This window comes from Hemitrygon akajei, chromosome 27 (assembly GCF_048418815.1).
Source record: "Hemitrygon akajei chromosome 27, sHemAka1.3, whole genome shotgun sequence".
NCBI lineage: Eukaryota > Metazoa > Chordata > Chondrichthyes > Myliobatiformes > Dasyatidae > Hemitrygon > Hemitrygon akajei.
The window spans coordinates 43,587,021-43,608,774 of NC_133150.1; the positions used below are offsets into that span (position 1 = coordinate 43,587,021).

The following is a 21,754-nucleotide window of genomic DNA, read 5'->3' on the forward strand; positions in this document are numbered from 1 at the left end:
CCCTTTAGAAAATCCTCTTTCCCACTCAGGTGCTACAAAGCAACCGAAGCCTACAACGTTCCCAGTTGTTGATCGGTGTAGTAGTGACTGTCTTCTGGCTTCACACCTGAAGTTCGGTTCTGCTGATAGACCTCAGTGGAACCAAATTTCAGGAGCAGGTCACAAGGCTGCCAACTTAGCACAACGGACCAATTAAAGGTTTAAACATGCTGGGCTCTGTTGCCAAACAACAGGATGGAAGTGACCAGGGAAAAGAGAAAATGCTGACAGGTTTTGAGTTTCAGATTTTTCTCTGAAGTAAATAACTTTAAAAAAAAAGACTTAAAATATTAAAATAATAAGTATCAAAGTTAAGAATATTTTAATAATTTTTAAAAATCTGGGTTCAAATGTTATAATAAAATGTATCAAAAATTAAGGATATTATATAAATTATTAGCTATAGAAAGAGGCTCGGCTGAACTGAGGCTGCGGCCTGCAAGTACCAGGCAACTGGACTGGCTGCTGTGATGACTGGCTTTGCAGCTGTGGACTCACTCTCATCTGCTTCAGTAGTTTGCTTGCTTTTGCTGTTTGCATGATTTTTTCCCCATGCACATTTGGGTATATGGCGGTCTTCTTATTTTTTAATAAGTTCTATTGCGTTTCTTTGTTTTGTGGCTGCCCGTAGGGAGACAAATCTCAAGGTTGTACACAGCATACGCACTTTGATAATAAATGTACTTTGAGCTTTGAACCTGTATATGGGGATTTGGAGGCTCAGAGGAGCCCTGATTGAAGTTTATAAAATGATAGGAACGTTAATTAGCTTAAATCGTCTTTTTTCTCAGGGTAGAAATGCAAGAGAGTAGAATATATACCCTTAGCATGAGAGGGAGAAGTTTGAAGGAGATGTGCTGGTTTTGTTTTTTTACATGGAGAGTGGAGGGTTCCTGAATGGGTTGCCAGGGTTGGTGGAGGAAACAGGCACGATTGAGACACTCAAGAAGCATTTAGACGGGGAAGGAATGGAGCAATATTGGCAGATAGGTTTAGTTTAATTTGGTGTTGTAGTCAGTTGGGCCTTTCTCTCTCTGCGCCACACACTCTCGCCCTTTCTCTCTCTCTTTCTACAACGTTCTCCTTCTCTCTCCCTCTCTGCCTCTCTCTCTCATTCTCCCACTCTCTACCTTGCTAGGGTCTTTTATAAATGCAGGCAGGAGTAGCCATCTCAGGCTGCCTCCATTGTTCCTCAAACTCAAGCTCATTTTCCTGACCAAAAAGAATCTTGGCCCAAAATGATTCTTTATTTCTCTCCATGGATGCTGCCTGATCTGCTGTGTTCCTCCAGCATTTTGTGTGTGTTACTCTGGATTTCCAGCATCTGCAGATTCTCTTGTGCCGCTATTTTCCTCCGTATACGTGACAATAATAAACCAATTTTTCAATTTAATTTAAACATCAGCTTCTCGCAAAATCTAACACAATTAAAGCCATCAAGGCCATAAAGTTTCTTTCCTGTTCTACCAAAGAGCATGCTCTCATCTTTGTTTCGGGTGGTTAGCTCCTGTGGAATTCCATTGTTCATGACTCAGACTCAACATAATGGAAAGTAAGAATATAATTCTGCCGAGAATGTATTTCTCACTAGGTTGAGCTGACCAATGATTTGGCAGCGGCTGAATTATGACGACTCTGCCAAGAGGTATATCAAAGAGTATGCAATGTACTAGGCATTCCTCAAGTCGCTCTTTGCGAAGAATTTCTTTTGTCCAAATGAATTAGAGTTTTAAAGCGAGTTTAGGGAGATAGGATAAAGTCAGAAAATGCTGGAAACTCTCAGTAGGTTGGTAATATCCGTGGAAAAGGGAAAAAGGGTTAATATTTGTGACACACAAAATACTGGAGGAACTCAGCAGGTCAGGCAGCATCTATGGAAATTAATAAACAGTCAACGTTTCGAGCCGAAACCGTCTTCAGGACGGAAATGGAAGGGGGAAGACACCAGAATAAAAAGGTGGGGAGGAAGGGAAGGAGGAGAGCCTGAAGGTGATAGGTGAAGCCAGGTGGTTGGGACAGGTAAAAAGGGTGGCAGAGAAGGAATCTGGTAGGAGAGGAGAGTGGAGCACAGGAGAAAGGGAAGGAAGAGGGGACCCAGGGGGAAGTGATAGGCAGGTGAGGAGAGGTAAAAGGCCAGAGTGGGGAACAGAAGAGGGAAGGGGGAGGAAAAAACTCCCCCAGCAGATTGAAATGTTGCCTCATCTGCAAGGACTGTTTGGGGCCCTGAATGGGACGAAGTGAATGGGCAGGTGTAGCCACTAGGGCCGCTTGCATAGATAATTTGAGACTTTGACCTGAAACATTTTCACCCTCCACGGATGCTACTGGATCTGCCGAGTCTTTCCAGCATTTTGCTTTCATTTCAGGACGGACATTCTTGCTATTGAGGGAGTGCAGCGTAGGTTCACAAGGTTAATTCCCGGAATGGCGGGACTGTCATATGTTGAAAGATTGGAGCGACTGGGCTTGTATACACTGGAATTTAGAAGGATGAGAGGGGATCTGATTGAAACATATAAGATTATTAAGGGATTGGACACACTGGAGGCAGGAAACATGTTCCCGCTGATGGGTGAGTCGAGAACTAAAGGCCACAGTTTAAGAATAAGGGGTAGGCCATTTAGAATAGAGATACGGAAAAACTTTTTCACCCAGAGAGTGGTGAATATGTGGAATGCTCTGCCCCAGAAGGCAGTGGAGGCCAAGTCTCTGGATGCATTCAAGAGAGAGTTAGATAGAGCTCTTATAGATAACGGGATCAAGGGATATGGGGAGAGGGCAGGAACGGGGTACTGATTGTGTATGATCAGCCATGATCACAGTGAATGGCGGTGCTGGCTAGAAGGGCCGAATGGCCTACTCCTGCACCTACTGTCTATTGTCTATTGTCTATTTCAGATACCTAGCAACTGCAGTTTTAAATTTTGGATTTAATTTGCTACAGAAACAAGATGTCACATAATGTACAATCAATATTCTATTATCAGTATTTAATAAGTAATATAAGATATAAACAAGACAATAAAACCCACCCACACTTAAATAGAGGTCAAAGGTATCAAATCAAAGTGCAGTTGCTATTTATTGCTGAGGTGTCCTGTGATAAGTAGTAGTAATTGCTATTATTTTTAACATTTAAAACTGCAACTTCATAATGTGAAAGCTTAAATTAGAAGAAAGCTGATGTATCATCAATCCCTGGATATCAAAGGAGTGAATGATGTTTCATTGAACAGTATAATTCTCTTCTTGCATTATGATTGGTCATGAATTAACATACAATACATAAATGCATAATGCCCATTTTGTGAATTGAATATTCAATTCAATTCAATAGCCTGTCACCACCAAGGTCTTGTCACTAGGATATTTATTTTTTTATTGAGATACAGGGCCCTTCCAGCCCTTCAGCCACACTGCTCTGCAATTCCGTGCCCCCCCCCAATTTAATGCTAGCCTAATCACGGGATAATTTACAATGGCGATTAACCTGCTGACCTGTATGTCTTTGGACTGTGGGAGGAAACCAAAGCGCCTGGAGGAAACCCCCACGGTCATGGGGAGAATGTACAAACTCCTTATAGGCAGTGGTGGGAAACAAACCCAGGCTGCACGTACTGTAAAGTGTTGTGCTAACCACTATGCTACCATGCCACCGGTTAGGTAGCTGTTTCCTGTTTACTGATCTGTTTACTGTTTACCCGCACTGCGTGCTTTACGTGCAATGTTGAATGATATTTTATTAACTTAATTGTGGTAATAGTTTGGTCTTTGTGCCGTGTGTGATATATGTTTTGTGGGTGCATCATGGTCAGGAGGAACGATTTTCATTTGGTTGTATATATGTACAGTCAGGTGACAATAAACTTGAAATTGAACATGAGATGACCACCTCTCTTTCAATTGTCCTGAGGGCATTGTTCTTCATTGTGATGCATTTCATGCCTGCATTTCAAATCTTTTTGCATCTCTGATTTTTGAGTTTTCTCTCTGATTAGAAAATAATCTATGCCTTTATTTCTTCTACCGAAGTGCATGACCATAGACTTCCCTCCACTAGATTTCATCCGCCACTTCTTCGCCCATTCTCCCAATCTGCCCGAGTCCTTCTGCCAACTCCCTGCTTCATCAACACTGCCCCTTCACCTATATTGGTATTATCTGCAAACTTGGCCACAAAACCATCAATTGCTTCATCCAAATCATTGACATATAACATGAAAAGAAGCGGTTCCAAAAGTGACACCTGCAGAACACCACTCGTCAATGACATCCAACCAAAATAGGCTCCCTTTATTCTGACTCTTTGCCTCCTGCCAATCAGCCAATCTTCTATCCATGCTAGTATCTTTCCTGTAATATCATGGGTTCTTATATTGTTAAGCAGCTTCATGTGTGGATTTTGAAAATCCAAGTAAACACCATCCACATGACTCTCCTTTTTTCTATCCTGTCAGTTATTTCCTTAAAGAATTCCAACAGATTTGTCAGGCAAGATCTCTTTTTGGGGAAACCATGCTGGCTTCTCTTCTGTAGTCACAGAACCTCCTGTCCATTCCCCTAACTATCGGGACTCCCATCACGATTGTTTTTCCTGATTTTACCCTTCCTTGCTGAGCCTTAAAGCCAGCCACTGGCCCGGCTGCTGCTGCTGTGCCCTGATCGTTCATCCCCCAGCAGTATCTAAAGGGCGATACTTGTTGCTGAGGGGAATGACAACAGGGGAACCCTGCAATGACTGCTAACTCACCTTACTTCTCTTGGTGGTCACCCATCCACTATCTGAAGCCTGCACTCTGGGTGTGATCACCTGAGTAAAACACTCATCTTTGAATATTTCAACCTCCCAGATAGTCCTGAGTGCCTCCAGCTCCAGTTCAGTCAGGAACTGAAGTTGGGTGCATTTCCTGCAGATGTGGTAATCAGGGAGGCTGTTGGGTACCCTGAAATCCCTCATTGCACAGGAGGAATATTCCACTGCCTGAACTACCATCCTGCCTGCACTTGTTAAGCCTCTAACTTCTCAAACTTAAGTTCTAACCTGCACCTGTTCTCACTCAAGCCAGTTGAGCCAAAGCCAGACCACTCTAACACTGTCCACTCAAACAATGGCCACTCGAACAATGGCTGCTCCACTCAAACCCCGTTTCTTTTTATTGGCCTTTGCTAATTAACCCAACTTATTATTAACCCAAGTGATCACCTGCTCTTCAGACAAGTCCCGACAGGCCACGTTCGCTTTTTAAAACTGGCACGTTAATTCCACAAGGAACTGGCTCCAACTCACTCCACAATCTCCTGCTTTGCAGATGTACATTTAACCAAAGCCAAACCCGTCACTGCTGCCTGCATCTTTCAATATCCTGCCAATGCGAGTGCACAGGAATGTAAGAAGCTGCAGGGTAGTGGACTCAGCCCGATACTTCAAGGGCACATCCCTCCCCACTATCAGTAGTATCTACAGGAGATACTGGTTCAAGAAGCCAACATCCATCATCAAAGACCTCTACCATCTGAACCATGCTTCCTTGTCTCAGCTGCCATCAGATAGGAGGTATAGAAGCGACCAGGTTTAAAAACAGCTACTTCCCTTCAACCATTTGGCTCTTGAAGCAACTGGCATACAATCACTGGAGGTTTGCATCACGATAACCTGAGTGGTGAGTCAATAATTAATGGGATTCAACACTCAGATTGAGAGTATTCTGTCCCTCAGCCTATCAGATACTGAAGAATGTTCTGACTGCATTAAATTTGAGAAAAAGATGACAGTTTGAATATTCTTACCTCGTATGCCAGCCAGATAGATGTTCACGCCAATCTTCTTGTAGTTTGAACACATCTGTGTAAACAGTTATAAAAACAGCAATTAGAAGAGCAGATCTAATGAAAAGCCGATGAACACGAAGAACACACCGGACATTGAAAGAATCTGTGCCATTTTCATTATTGCTTTGCTCTTTCTGCTTATTCCAAATGCATCCACTTCTACTGAAAAAATAAATTACCACTAATCACAGTAACATTTTGTCAGAGTCATGCTGTAGACAAAATGTCAGCTCCATTTATCAAAATGGCATTCATTCCATCTCATGATTGAATACAAATTGTTTTGGGAGATGTTGAAGACCAATATAAATGACCATATGTCTAATGTCTGTATTGAAATAGAAAATTGCTTATTACTTAATGTTAAAGAATGGTACAGCCAAAAAGTGTCTTGAAGCATAATTCCCTCAGAAATAGAGTAGGCAATGGGGACCCAGCTGATAGTGTCATGGTGACACCAACTCATCTCATTTTCAGTGTTGATTAAGGTCGAGGGATTAGCCTGTACACCAGGGATATCTCCCTTCCCTTCTCTGGAATACGCTCAGTGCCCACTTTATGAGGTATCTCCTCTGCGTAATAAAGTGGACACTATGTGTAAATTTGTTGTCTTCTGCTCCTGTAGTCCATCCACTTCAAGGTTCGATGTGTTGTGCACTCAGAGATGCTCTTCTGCGCACCACTTTTATAAAGCGTGGTTATTTCCGTTACAGTTGCCTTCCTGTCAGCTTGAACCAGTCTGGCCACTCCCCTCTGACCTCTCTCATTAATAAGGCACTTTTGCCCACAGAACTGCTGCTCCCTGGATGCTTTTTGCTTATCGCACCATTCTCTGTAAACTTGAGATGATGTTTCAGGTGAAAATCCCAGAAGATCATTACTGAGAACTCAAACTGTCCCATCCGGCACCGACAATCATTCCACAGTCAAAGTCACTTCGGTCACATTTCTTCCCCATTCTGATGTTTGGTCTGAGCAACAACTGAACCTCTTGACAATATCTTTTGTGCACCTTTTGTGCACTGAGCTGCCACCGCATGATTGGCTAATTAGATATTTGCATTAACAAGCAAGTGTATAGGTATAAAGTGGCCATTGAGTGTAAGTCCACACTTAATATATGGTTAGGCTTCACTTGAATTATCGTGGCCAGCTCCAGTCATAGGAGAGATGTGGAAGCTTTAGAGAGAGTGCAGAGGAGATTTAACAGGACGCTGCCTAGATTAGAGTGAATATCTTATGAGTATAGGTTGAACAAGCCAGGGCTTTTCTCTTTGCAGTGAAGGAGGGTGAAAGGTGGCTTTGAAGACGTGAACAATGTGATGAGAGGCAAGAATTGACTAATACGGGAGGACATAATTTTAAGGTGATTGGAGGAAAGTATGGGTGGGGGGGAACGGTTAGGGGCAGGTCTTTTACACAGAAAGTGGTGGGTGAATGGAATGTGCTGCCAAGGGTGGTGTTAGGGGCAGATACATTAGGGACATTTGAGAGACTCTTAGACGGGCATGTGGATGAAGGAAAAATGGACAGTTATGTGGGAGGGAAGGGTTCAGTTGATCATACAGTAAGTTAAAAAGCCGACAGAACAACATGGGCCGAAGAGCTTGTACTGTGCTGTACCGTTCAATGTTTAATGTTCTGTCAACCCAAGGGAGAGGACTAATTTTAAACACAAGAGGTTCTGCAGATGCTGGAAATCCAAAGTAACATACATAAGATGCTGGAGGAAGTCAGCGGGTTAGACAGCATCCATGGAGAGGAATAGACAGTTGATGTTTTGAGCTGAAATCCTTCATCAGGACTGGAGTGGAAGGAGAAAGAAGCCAGAATGGAACTAAGCAGAAGTGGACTCCTTCAGTGTTTTTTTCTCTCTCTCTCTGTGGACAATGCTGGACTGAATGCAGAAGTAGAGCACTCTCCCAGCACCATGCTGAAATAGCAATCTGGGTTGTCATACCATATCACCCAGAAATCACTCCCTCAGAACCCTGAGGACAATCCACCCACAGCCACGGTTCACCTTACCTGCTGAGTTCCTCCAGCATTTTGTGTGTGTTACTAATTTTAAAGCTTGTTTAAAATTGAACCACACCCCCCCCTCTATCTATTACCCAGTCAGCCTTTACAACCACACTTTAAACCACTCTTTACAATACTGTTTACATTGTAAATACATGCTGGTATTTATGTATTAATGCACATTATATTCCATAACTGCACTTCTAACTTTATCTTTATGTAATTCTTTATAATTGTAGAATGTTGTTGTCTCTCATTGCATGCAATGCCAGCTCACCATGGCAAATTCCAGATACATGCAAATATATATGCTGATTAAAGTTAAAAGTTAAAAAGTTGAAAAGAAACATCTGCAGGGTAGGTTGAGAAGCTTCAAATTCTCCTTTTGCTTGGAAAAAAGATTAACACAGCACACTAACTCCAATATAACAGACAAAGGAGTGTTGTATGTCATAGAGTCACTGAGTTGATTTGTTTATTTATTGAGATTTGGTGTAGGACAGGCCCTTCTGGCCCGTCGAGCCATACCATCCAGCAATCCCCCAATTTAATCCCAGCCCAATCACAGGACAATTTACAATGACCAATTAACCTACCAACTGGTACGTCTTTAGACTGTGGGAGGAAACCAGAGCACCCAGAGGAAATGCATGTGGTCACGGGAAGAACATACAAACTCCTTACGGGCAGAGGCAGGAATTGAACCTGTGTCATTGGTGCTGTAAAGCGTTGTACTAACCACTATGCAACCGTGCCACATGAAAACAGTCCCTTCGGCTCCACTTGTCCAATACTAACCAAGATACCCATCGAGGATAGACCCATTTTACCATGTTTAGCTCATATAAGGCTAAACCTTCCCAATCTCTGAAATTATAACAAATATCTTTTAGATGTTGTTATTGCACCTGCCTCAAACACTTCCTCTGGCAACTCATTCCATATCTGGACCATCCTCTGCATGAATAAGTTGCCCCTCCGCTACCTCGTAAGTCTTTCCCTTCTAACCTGTAATTATTGCCTTCTAGTTTTTGGTTCCCTTCCCTCTGGTGTTTTAATCCTCTCCTTGCCTCTCATGATTTTATACATTTCAGTCAGGTTTCCTCACACCCTCCACCACTCCAGAGAAAACAATCTAAGTTTGTCCAAACACTCCTCATGGCATATGCCCTCTAATCCTTGCAAACCTCTTCTACCCTCTCCAAAGCCTCTCCATCCTTCCTGTAATGGGGTGACCAGAAATGAATGCAAAACTCCAGAAGGAGCCAGGAGCCTAAGCAAAGTTTTATAAAGGAAAGAGGAACGGTTTAACACTGTGGCCTTCGGTTCAGTGAAAATAAAACTGCCTCAGTTGCTTTATTCTGTACTTCCCAGGGACATTACCATTCCTTCGGGTTGAAAATGGGCAAACTCACTCCCTGATTACCCATCATACTCAAATTGAGGCATGGGGCCTTTCTGAGACTCCTACCGGAACTTGGAGAGCATGGTATCACAGAGCATAGTACATGGAAACGTTCAGCACAGGAACAGGCCCTTCGGCCCAGGAAGCCTGTGCTGAACACGAAGCCAAAAGAAACTAATCCTATCTGCCTCTGCACATAATAATGTTCCCCTTTCCCTATCACAGAGAGGGTGTCTGTGCTGGATCCATGGAAGGCAATCAGAATCAGAATTATTGACATGTGTCATGAAATTTGTTGTTGAGTGGCAGTCGTGCAGAGCTATACAAGGAAAATACTCTGTTAAAATAAGAAACATGCTTAAAAGGTAAATAAGTGCAAAATAGTGAGGTAGTGTTCATGGACCATTCAGAAATCTAACGGTGGAGGCAAAGAAGCTGTTGCTAAAATGCTGAGTGTGTGTCTTTAGGCTCCTGAACCTCCACCCTGATCAGAGTAATGAGAAGAGATAAACTCCCTCTTATTGGAATTAAACAGCCATTGTCATTAGTCATTTATAAAATTGTGAGAGGCATAGACAGGGCAGCATGTTAGCATAGTGGTTAGCACAACGTTTCACAGTACAGGTGACCTGGGTTCAATTCCCACCGCTGTCTGTAAGAAGTTTGTATGTTCTCCCCATGACAGCGTGGGTTATCCCCTGGTGCTCTGGTTTCCTCCCACAATCCAAAGACGTACCCGTTGGTAGGTTAATTGGTCATTGTAAATTGTCCCATGATCAGGATAGGATTAACTTGGACGATTGCTGTGCGGTGTGGCTCGAAGGGTTGGAAGGACCTACTCTGCGTTGTATCTCAATAAATTTTTAAAAACTGTAAAAAAGTCAACTGTTTATTCCTCTCCGTAGATACTGCCTGACTGACCTGCTGAGTTCCTCCAGTATTTTGTGTGTGCTGCACGGGATTTCCAGTATCTGCAGAATCTCTTGTGTTACAGCCAGCAGGTATCTTTTCACCAGGGTCAGAATGTTTAATACAAGAGGGCATGTATTTAAGGTAAGTGGCAAAAAGTTCAAATCAGGTGTGCGGGGTAAGGGTTTTTACATAGAGAGTGCAGGGTGGGGTACAGCTTGAGTGTGCTGCCATGGGTGGTGGTGGAGGCAGGTTTGATTAAGAGACTTTGTGATATATGAATATGAAGAGAATGAGGAATATGAATCATGTGTGGGCAGAAGGGATTAATGAAGTTAGGTTTTATTTGCTCAGTTAGTTTGGCACAAAATCATGGGATAAAGAGCCTGTTCCTGTGCGGAACTGTTCTAAAAGATCTGAAAGATTATTGGCCAAGTTACTGCCAAAATGTCCTGCAGCTATGACACACCTTTACCTGCCATCCTAGTTCTGATGTAGCTAGTGGGGCAGGAAGTTTACTGTCCTGACTTTGGGCTCCTTCCTGTTGCATACACACTTACTTTATGCTCAAGGGTTGGAAATAACCTTGTGAGAGATACATGCTTCTAACCCAGGCGTTCCCAACCTGGAGTCCATGTACGCCTCGGTTAAGTGTAGGAGTCCATGTTATAATACAGGTTGTGAACCCCTGTTCTAAGCAATCATCTCCCCAGAAGAGGGTTCTCCCTTATGTTCATAACTTCAGTGTTTTTTTAGACTGAAGTTTTTTAGAGTTCTCTCATTCAGAAAATTACATTTATGATCACAATACATACAGTAACACAAGAGGGAATCAGGCACTTCGGCCCTATTGGTTCATGCCGACCACAGCAATCCCTTCCTTGACTTTTTGACGTTGCTCTGCCCCTCTCCCATTGCCTTTGTGTGTCTGATTTTCTGTCCCCATTTCTGTCCCTGAAGAAGGGCCTCAACTTGAATTGTTGATTATTCATTCATTTCCACAGATGCTGCCTGATCTGCTGAGTTCCTCCAGCCAGTTGTGCATGCTGCTTTCGATTTTCAGCATCTGCAGATTCTCTCATGGCTATAATTCTGTGCCTTTCCTTCCTTCCAAAGCAAAGGTCACCTTTCCCTGTGTGATTCCAGTGATGGCATGCAGGAGATTCAACTGAAGAAGGTTACTCTTTACCTTTCCCAGAACTTTGATCCCCATAAGATCTACGAAACAGACTCCACTCATATCCAGGATGAGCGTGTGGATGTCAATGATGGGATGTGCAAGTTTAATGGGATCTTCAGGATTCTCCCGTTCCAGTGTAGACTTCTCCATCCTCTCATGCAACCCATTCGGGGTGTTGACTGTAATATAGGAGATTCGGGGGGCTTCATTTACAGAGTTATTATTGCAGTCCATGGACACCTCTGCTTCCACCTCTTTTACCAGCTCCTGTAGGGATACTTGCTGCAAAAGAAAGGAGAAATAAATTCATTGGAACAAAGCACTTGAAAATTTACAAGGACGTTGCTGGGACTTGAGGTCCTGGGTTATTGGGATAGATTGTTAGGTCAGGAGTGTTTCTTCAGCCCTTCCCCCATCACCTTTCAGTTTCCTACTACATCCCCCCTCCCCAACTGACCCACATTCCCCTCACTTGGTTTCACCTCCCACCTTTCACCTTACCTCTTTTCCCTCCCCCCACCAAATTAGGGGACAGCTTCATCAAGCACCCCCATACCATCCGCCACAAGCAGGATTTCCAGGTGACCAAACATTTTAATTCTGATTCTCATTTCCGTTCTGATGTGTCGCTCCACAGCCTCCTCTAGTGCCATGATGGGGCCACCCTCAGGGTAGAGGAGCAACATCTTTATATTCAGTCTGGGTACCCGCCAACCTGATAGCATAAGTATCCATTTCTCCCTCAGGTAAACAATTCCCTCCACCCTTCTCCAGCCCTTGGTATTTCCCACCCACCTGACTTCACCTATCACCTTCCAGCTAACCTCTTTCCCGTCACCCCACCTTTTTTATTCTGCCATCTTCTCCCTTCCTTCTCAGTCCTGAAGAAGGGTCTCGGCCCGAAACATTGACTGATTATTCTTTTCCAAAGATGCTGCCTGGCCTGCTGAGTTCCTCCAGGGTTTTGTGTATGTTACCTTACAGCGTGTACTCCTTCTCATCCCCCCCCCCACCTTCTTATTCTGAGTTCTGCCCCCTTCCTCTCCAGTCCTGATGAAGGATCTCAGTCTGAACAGTCAAATCTTTATTCCTCTGCCTGACCTGTTGAGTCCTCCAGCATTCTATGTGTGTTCCTCAAGATTTACAGTATCTGTGAAATGTCTTGTGTTTACAATTACACTGTTTAAAATGCATTTAGGCAGGTATCTGAATAGGAAAGGTTTAGATCATAAGACCAAAAAACATTGGAGCAGAATTAGGCCATTTAGCCCATCGATTCTGTTCCATCATTCCATCATGGCTGGTATACTATCCCTCTCAAACTCATTCTCCTGCCTTCTCCCCATAACCTTTGTTACCCTGACTAATCAAGAACCCATCAACCTCCGCTTTAAATATACACACTGACTTGGCCTCCACAGCCGAGTTTAGAAGGACACGGGGCCAAGTGCAGGCAAAGTTGGTTAGATTAGATCAGCATCCAGGTGAACATTCAAAGATTCAAAGTACATTTATTATCAAGGTATGTATGCAGTATGCAGCCCTGAGATTCGTCTTCCCACAGACAGCCACGAAACAAAGAAAACCATGGAACCGGTTCAAAGAAAAACATCAAACCTCACCTCCCCACATGTAAAAAAGAACAGAAGACATGATGAGCTGAAAGGCCTGTTTCTGAGCTGTGCAGTGCAATAAGTTTATGAATGAATGTAGTTATCTCAGAGTCAGTGCAGCTTTGATTCCCTCGACTGATCCCTGTGATGAGGACTGACCGACCCACAAAGACAGCCAACGCTTCCAGAGGATAAGAAAGCTAAGACATGATATAAATATGACAGATCACTACTTGGGTTGGTGCTACATTTAGGGCAGCCCCAGCAAAGCCAAAATCAATCAGATCTGCGCAGAGTCTGCACATTCTCCCTGTGGCCACGCGTTTCCCCTGGGTGCTTCAGGCCCTCCTTGTGCCCCACAAGCATGGTGGTCGGTAGCTGGATTGTCCACCATAAGTGACCTCCACTATAGATGGTGGGATGATGATGCACTTGTGACTTGGTTAGAGGGAAATATATGGTGGAATGGGATTGATTAGATTACTTTGGTGGCTAGCATAAACTTGATGAGTTCAATAGCTCTCTGTGGTGGTGGCATCCATCGGTCTCGAGAGACCATGGATCTGCGCCTGGAGTTTCCAGGGCGCGGGCCTGGGCAGGGTTGTATGGGAGACCGGCAGTTGCCCAAGCTGCAGGCCTTCCCCTCTCTACGCCACCAATGTTGTCCAAGGGAAGAGCACTAGGACTTGGCACCAGTGTCATCGCAGAGCAGTGTGTTGTTAAGTGCCTTGCTCAAGGACACAAACACGCTACCTCAGCTGAGGCTTGAACCAGTGACCTTCAGGTTATTAGTCTGATGCCTTGCCCACTAGGCCATGCGCCAACACAATAGCTTTCTATATTTAAAGAAAAATGGAAGATCATTTAGGTATGCAATGTTCTGAAAGGGATAGCCTTAGATACTGGATCTGTTGTGCAATAGATATGCTTGAGCACAGTGGGCTGGTGCAATGAATATATGACCACCATGAAGCTATCAGAGACTTTTTTTTTCACTAGCTACCTTATTAGGGTCCTGCACCTTATTGTCTACCTGCATTGCACTTTCTCTGTAGCTATTGTACTTTATTCTGCTGTCTGTTGCTGTTCTACCTTGTCCTACCTCAATGCACTGGGTAATGATCTGATCTGTATAAACAGTTTATCATACACGTCAGAAATTTTGCAGACGCTGGAAATCCTAAGCAACACACACAAAATGCTGGAGGAACTCAGCAGGTCAGGCGGCATCTATGGAAATCAATAAAGATTTGGGAAATCAACGTTTTGGGTCGAAACCCTACTTCAGAACTGGAAAGGAAAGGGGAAGATGCCAGAATAAAGAGGTGGGGTGGGAGGGGAATGAGGCTAGCTGGAAAGTAATAAGTGAAGCCAGGTGTGTGGGAAAGATAAAGGGCTGGAGAAGAAGGAATCTGATAGGAGAGCAGAGAGGAGCAGGGGAAGGAGGGGGTCACCCAGTGATGGGCAGGTGAGAGGAGGTAAAAGGCCAGTGGGAAATAGAAGAAGAGGCGAGGGGGAAGGAAACTTTTTTTACTGGAAGGAGAAATCGATATTTATGCCATCACGCTGGAGGCTACCCAGACAGAATCCAAGTGTTGCTCCTCCACCCTGAGGGTGGCTTTAACCTGGCACAAGAGGAGGCCTTGGACCAACATCTTCTCACTGCATTCACCATCAATGACCCCTGCTGACATGTGACAATAGTAAACCAGTTCCAATAGATCATCATACCTTATTGAAGAGATTACTTGGTCTTCTTGCGTCTATTTCCTGTTCTTCTTTCTTGGCAGCTTTGAGGTACTTTTTCTTGGCTATTAGAACTTTTACCGGGTCAAATCCCGACTGCAAGAAAGAAAGAGTTACTTAGCTGTGAATATCACTGTGTTCTTCTAAAGAATTTGAAGTGCATCTGAAGTAAAGATTAGCTTTATTTGTCACAGGTGCATGGGAAACATCAAAACAAGCAGTCAGATGCGGCATTTATGTCATCATCTAACACAGTCCAAGGATGTGCTGGGACTAGCCCACAAGTGTCACCAGCATAGCATGCCCATAACAGAGTTATTCCAAACAGTATGTCTTTGGAATATGGGAGGAAACCGGAGCACCCAGAGGAAACCAGCACGGCCACAAGGAGAACATACAAACTCCTTACAGACAGCATTGGGAATTGATCTTGGGTCACTGGCACTGTTATGCTACCACACTACCATGCCCCAGAATGCTTCTTTCCATAAAATGGCTTCCATCTCATTCTAGCCCCTGTCACAATTGAGTCAATAGGCTGAATGGTCAGCTACCATCTCTAGGTACATAGGATGAAGATGAAAGGGAGCTCAAATGTGATCCCTCCAAGGTTAAAGTGTCTGCTGATACTCCATCAAAGAGGTAGTAGAAAAATCAGTAGTCACTGAGTTACCAGCAGGTATTGAAATGGAAAAAGACTACAGAAAGTGTTGGATCCAGCCAAGTCCATCACAGTTTATGCTACCCACCACTGAGGACATCTACAAGAAGCGTTGCCTCCAGGGCGCCATGTCTAGGCCATACCCTCTTCTTGCTACAACCATCGGGCAGGAGGTACAGAAGCCTTAGGTCCCACGCCACCAGGTTCAGGAACAGTTATTACCCTTCAACCATCAGGCTCTTGAACCAGTGTCGATAACTTCACTCACCTCAACTCTGAACTGATTCCATAACCTACAGACTCATTCTCAAGGGCTCCACAACTCATATTTTCATTATTATTTATTTATTTTGCATACTTTGTACGTTGGTTAACAAAAGATGTTGAGCACAACAGCACAGTACAGTCCTTCAGCTCACGGCATTGTGGCAACCTTATAACCTGCTCTAAGATCAATCTACACCTTCCCTCCTACATAACCCTCCATTTTCCATTCATCCATGAGCCTATCTAAGAGTCTCTTAAATATCCCTAATGTATCTGCCTCTAACACCATGCACTCACCCGCATTGTGTAAAAAACCCTGCCTCTGACATCACCCCTACCTCCAAACATCTAAAAGTCATGTCCCCTTGTATTAGCCATTTCTGCCCTGGGGAAAAAAAAAACATCTCTGGCTGTCCGTTCTATCTGTGCCTCTTATCATCTTGTACACATCTCTCTAGTCAATACAGAGTGGATATTACTCCTATTAATATCACAACCAACTATGATCTCAATTTCCTTACAGCTGAGTTAAAGGGAGTGGAAACTAGAAACAAATGTGTTTCAGTTTGTCAAGGGTCAGCATGGCAGCATAGCGGTTAGTGTTAACACTTTTACAGTACCAGCGACCTGGGTTCGATTCCCGCCACTACCAGTAAGGACTTTGTAAACTCTTCCCCGTGACAGTGTAGGTTTCCTCTGGGTGCTCCGGTTTAGAAACATAGAAAGAAACATAGAAAACCTACAGCACAATACAGGCCCTTCAGCCCACAAAGCTGTGCTGAACATGTTCCTACCTTAGAAATTACTAGGCTTACCCATAGCCCTGTATTTTTCTAAGCTCCATGTACCTATCCAAAAGTCACTTAAAAGACCTTATCGTATCAGACTCCACCGCCGTTGCCGGCAGCCCAGTCCACGCACTCACCACTCTCTGCATAAAAAACTTACCCCAGACATCTCCTCTGTACCTACTCCCAGGCACCTTAAAACTGTGTCCACTTGTGGCAACCATTTCAGCCTGAGAAAAAGCCTCTGACTGTCCACACGATTAATGCCCCTCATCATCTTATACACCTCTATCAGGTCACCTCTCATCCTGCGTCGCTCGAAGGAGAAAAGGCCGCCTTCACTCAACCTATTCTCATACGGCATGCTCCTTAGACCATGCTCCTCTCACATCCCGAGAAAATATGGGTTAGTTAGTAGGTTAATTGGTTACATGGGCTCATTGGGCTGATAGGGCCTGTTACCAAACTGCATCTCAAAGTAAAAATAAAATTTAAAAAAAGTATGTTTTAAATTATGAAAGGAATACTTGGGCTACATGCACACAGACGTTTCTCTAGTGCTGGGCAATCAAGAGCTAGAGGACACAGATTTAAGAGAGGGGGAAAATTTTAATAGGAACTTGAGAGCCAGAGTGATGTCAGTATATGGAATGAGCTCTCGGAGGAAGTAGTTAAGGCAGCTCCATTAACAGCATTTGGATAGGAGAGGTTTAGAGAGTTATGGGCAACTGGGACTAGCTTAGATGGGAATCTTGGTTGGTATTGATCAGCTGAGCCGAAGGGCCTGATCTTGTGCTGTATGACTGTATGAATCTACATGTAGTCCCTGGCACTGATGCTGACTCCGACCACACTCACAGTTGGCATTGCCCAGCTTTATCTCACACTCTGAACTAATGGGTGAACCAGATGTTGGACATCAGGATTGCTGAACAATCTGATGACAGATTATTGGACTTTCTCTGCTGCTGCTTAGAAGTTCCCAGTCAGTGGTATATTACCTTTTTAATCACTTTCTTCCGGAAAAACTCCACATTTGCAAAATACAGCGGGGAACAGTAAGTTATAATTTTTATTCCACTGATTTCTTTAGCCTGGAATGAAACACAATAATGATTCAGTTACTCATTGAAGATGTTTGTCTGCTTTTTAACAGTGAACAGTTCAACGACACAGTTGTAAATGTCATTAATAGAACATATGTGGCAAATAAGTAATATTGTTGGATCAGAAACCCATTACTGGAAATAAGCATACCTTGCTCCAAGTCAGGCTTTTTCCTTTTATTCATGTTCATTGGAATCAGAATCAGATTTACTGCCTCTGACTTAGATGGTGCAAAATTTGTTTTGCAGCAGCAGTAAAGTGCAAAGACAGAAAATTGCTATAAGTTTCAAAAGAAAATAAACAGCGTTAAAAGGAATACTGAGGTGGTGTTCCTCAGTATTCCTGATGAAGCTGTTTCTGAATCTTTGAGTGTGGGTCTTCTGGTTTCTGTAGCTTCTTCGAGATGGTATATTGCTTACATAGGAACACACACAAAATATTGGAGGAACTCAGCAGGTTGAGCGGCAGCTATGGAGGAGGATAAACAGATGATGTTTCAGGTCGAGACCCTCCATTAGGTGCCGATGAGGATCTCGGCCCGAAACGTTGACTGTTTATTCTTCTCCACATATGCTGCCTGACCTGCTGAGATCCTCCAGTAATTGGTTTGTGTTACTCTGGATTTCCAGCATCTGCAGAATCCCTTGTGTATAAGGATTACATTAGAACACCTTTTGGCCCACCCAGCCTCTTCTGCTATTCTGTAAGATCTTGACTGATACCATTTTAATTCCACATATCCAATCCTTTCCCACAGCTGTATTACTGAGCTGTAATACGCCTTCCCATAGCTTGTAACCTGGAGGCCTCCCTTCCATGGACATTGTCTACATGACAGAGGCTATAAATCATTAGGAGTTCGAGGGGATTTGGTATGTCACCAAAGACACTCGTAAGTTTCTAAATATGTACCGCAGAAGGCATTCCAATCAACTGCATCACCATCTGGTGAAATAAGCTGCAGAAAGTTGTAAACACAGTCAGCTCCACCATGGGCACTAGCCTCCCCAGCATCCAGGACATCTTCAAGGAGCGATGCCCTAAAAAGGTGCCATCTATCATTAAGGATTCTCATTATTCACTACATGCCCTCTTCTCATTGCCACCATCAGGAAGGAGGTACAGAAGTCTGAAGGCACACACTCAGCGATTCAGGAACAGCTTCTTCCCCTCTGCCATCTGATATCTGAATGAACATTGAACCCATGAACACTGCCTCACTACTTTTTTGCACTACATTTTAATTTAACATATATATATGTTACTTCTTAATGTAATTCAGCTTTTAACATTATGTATTGCAATGACTGCTGCTACATAACAACAACAAATTTCATGACATAAGCCAGTGTAATTAAACCTGATTCTGATTCCCACTGCATCAGTAAAACAGCCATCATAATCAAAAGCCCCCTACACTCCAAACATCCCCTCTTCCACCCTCTCCAAACAGGTAGAATACACAAAAGCCTGAATGTGCCCCTATCCCTCTAAATATTTTATATCCATATCTGTCCCACCGTTTTATAAATGCTGTTAACGCACCTGCCTCAACCACTTCTTCTGGCAGCTCATTCAATACATGTCTCCATGTGAAGACGTTGCCCCACAATTCCCCTGTAAAACTTCCCATCTCACCTTAAATATCTGATTCTGACTTTATGACTTATTTTTCCTGGGAAACAGACTGAGTACCTTATTGAATTTGAAACAGGCTTGAAGATTTCTTTGAACATCATATGATCTTATGCTCTTCAGGCTTCCCAATTGGACAAAAGAGCAAACATTATGAGGACTGAATTAGAGTGCTTTACCTCTCAGGAGAGGCTGGCAAGCTATAATTGTTCCTCCAAAGCCTGGTGGGAGAGGCTGACACTCTAGGGTATTAGATGGGCACATGGGTGATAGAAAATGGAGGGTTATGTAGCAGCGGAGGGTTAGATTAACCTTAAAGAAGGTTGAAACGTCACACAACATCATGGGCTGAAGGATCTATACTCAGCAATTCAGAAACAGCTTCTTCCTCTCTGCCTTCCAATTTCTAAATGGACATTGAACCCAGGAGCATTACCTCACTACTTTTTTTTATTTCTGTTTGTTCACTACTTATTTTAACTATTTAATATACATACTGTAATCATTTTTTTCTATATTTATCATGCATTTCCTTGAACTGCTGCTGTAAAGTTAACAGATGTCACAAAACATGCCGGTGATATTGAACCTGATTCTGATTCTGATCCTGTAATAATATACGTTCCCTGTTTTATATAAACCTACCTGCCTGCACATGATCTGTATCACTCCATTTCCAGCATGTGCATGTCCCAGGTGCCTTTAAAATTCCACCTCTGTGTCTGTTTCCCCCACCAACCCTGGCCACTCTTTCCAGTTACCTGCCTATGCCTGTGTGAAAACCTCACCCTGAATATCTTTGACATTTCTACTCTGGGGGGGAGGGAAAAGACTTTAACTGTCTACCCAAACTTTACCTCTCAAAATTTTATACAGTCCTATCAGGTCTTCCCTTAGCCTAAGATCCTTTTACAAGGAGGTTGCCTGGTTTGGAGGGAGTACCGAATGAGAATAGGTTGAGTGTACTTGGCCTTTTCTTCTTGGAGCGACGGAGGATTAGAGGTGACCTGATGGAGGTGTATAAGATGATGAGGGGCATTGATTGTGTGGATAGCCAGAGGCTTTTTCCCAGGGCTGTAATGATTAACACGAGGGGGCATAGTTTTAAGGTGCTTGGAATTAGGTACCGAGGGGATGTCAGGGTTAAGTTTTTCACACAGAGAGTGGCGGGTGTGTGGAATGTACTGCCGGCGGCGGTGGTGGAAGCTGATACAATAGGGTCTTTTAAGAGCCTCTTAGATAGGTACATGGAGCTTAGAAAAATCAAGGGCTCTGCGCTAGGGAAATTCTAGGCAGTTTCTAGAGTAAGTTACACGGTCGATACAACATTATGGGCCGAAGGGCCTGTAGTGTGCTGAATGTTCTATGTTCTAAGGTGCTCTGGGGTAGCACAGTCCCAGGGCAGTTAGCATAACGTCATTACAGCGCCAGCAACTCAAGCTCAATTCCGCCAATGTCTGTAAGGAGTTTGTACGTTCTCCGTATGACTGTGTGGGTTTCCTCTGAGTGCTTTGGTTTACTCCCACAATCCAAAGATGCATGTGTTAGTAGGTTAATTAATCACATGGATGTAATTGTGCAGCACGAGCTTGTTGGGCCAGAAGGGTATGTCACTGTGCTTATCTTTAATAATAATAATAAAACAATTCAGATTTGTCCAATCTCTCCTTATAGTTAATATTCCCTAATGCAGGCAGCATCCTGGTGAATCTCTTCTGCACCCTGTTCAAGGCCTCCACATTATTCCTGCAACGGGGTGACCAGGACTGCTCACACAATAATTCAAATTCAACTGAACCAAAGATATAGCCTTAACTTCTGCCTGTTTCTGATTCCAGCACCTGCATTCTTATTTGTCTTATGATCATAAGACATAGGAGAAGAATGAGGCCATTCAGCCCATCAAGTTTTCTCTGCCAATCCATCACGGCAGATTAATGATCCCTTTCAAACCCATTCTTCTGTCTTCTCCCCGTAATGTTCGACGCCTTGTCTAATCAGGAATCTGTTAACATCCACTTTAAGTATACCCAATGACTTAGCCTCCACAGCTTGCACAGTCTCACTGCCCTCTGGCTAAAGAAATTTCTCTTCATCTCCATTCTAAAAGGGAGTCCTTGTATTGAGAGACTGTGCCCTCTGTTCCTAGACTCCCCACTATAGGAAACATCCTCTCCACATCCTCTCTATATAGGCTTTCAATATTTGATAGGTTTCCATGAGGTCCCCCTCATTCTTCTAAAATCCAATAAAGGCCTCCGAGCTCTCAAGTGCTCCTCATACATTCCCAGGATAATTCTCAGGAACCTCCTCTGGATCCTCTCCATTGCTGTTACATCCTCTGTTAGACAAGAGCCCAAGGTATCTGACAACACTCTAAGCATAGCTTGACTATAAACCTCAGCATTACATCCTTGCGTTTATATTCTATTCCTCTTGAAATAATACTGACATTGCATTTGCCGTCCTCACCACCGACTCAACCTGCAAGTTAACCTTTAGGGAATCCTGGACGAGTACTCCCAAGTCCCTTTGAACCTTTGATTTCTGAAT

General features: G+C 43.6%; 1 protein-coding gene across 6 annotated transcripts in view; it reads right to left on the reverse strand.

Moving 5' to 3' along the window:
* Positions 1–21,754, reverse strand: part of LOC140717316 (solute carrier family 26 member 9-like) — a 149,366-nt gene that overhangs the window by 25,303 nt on the left and 102,309 nt on the right. For all 6 annotated transcript variants that reach the window (XM_073030783.1, XM_073030787.1, XM_073030788.1 and 3 more), the window contains 4 exons: positions 17,461–17,553; positions 14,729–14,839; positions 11,394–11,666; positions 5,827–5,881 (listed from right to left, as the gene is read on the reverse strand). In XM_073030783.1, the coding sequence (XP_072886884.1) occupies positions 5,827–5,881; positions 11,394–11,666; positions 14,729–14,839; positions 17,461–17,553 (532 nt within the window). The remainder of the gene's footprint in view (positions 1–5,826; positions 5,882–11,393; positions 11,667–14,728; positions 14,840–17,460; positions 17,554–21,754) is intronic.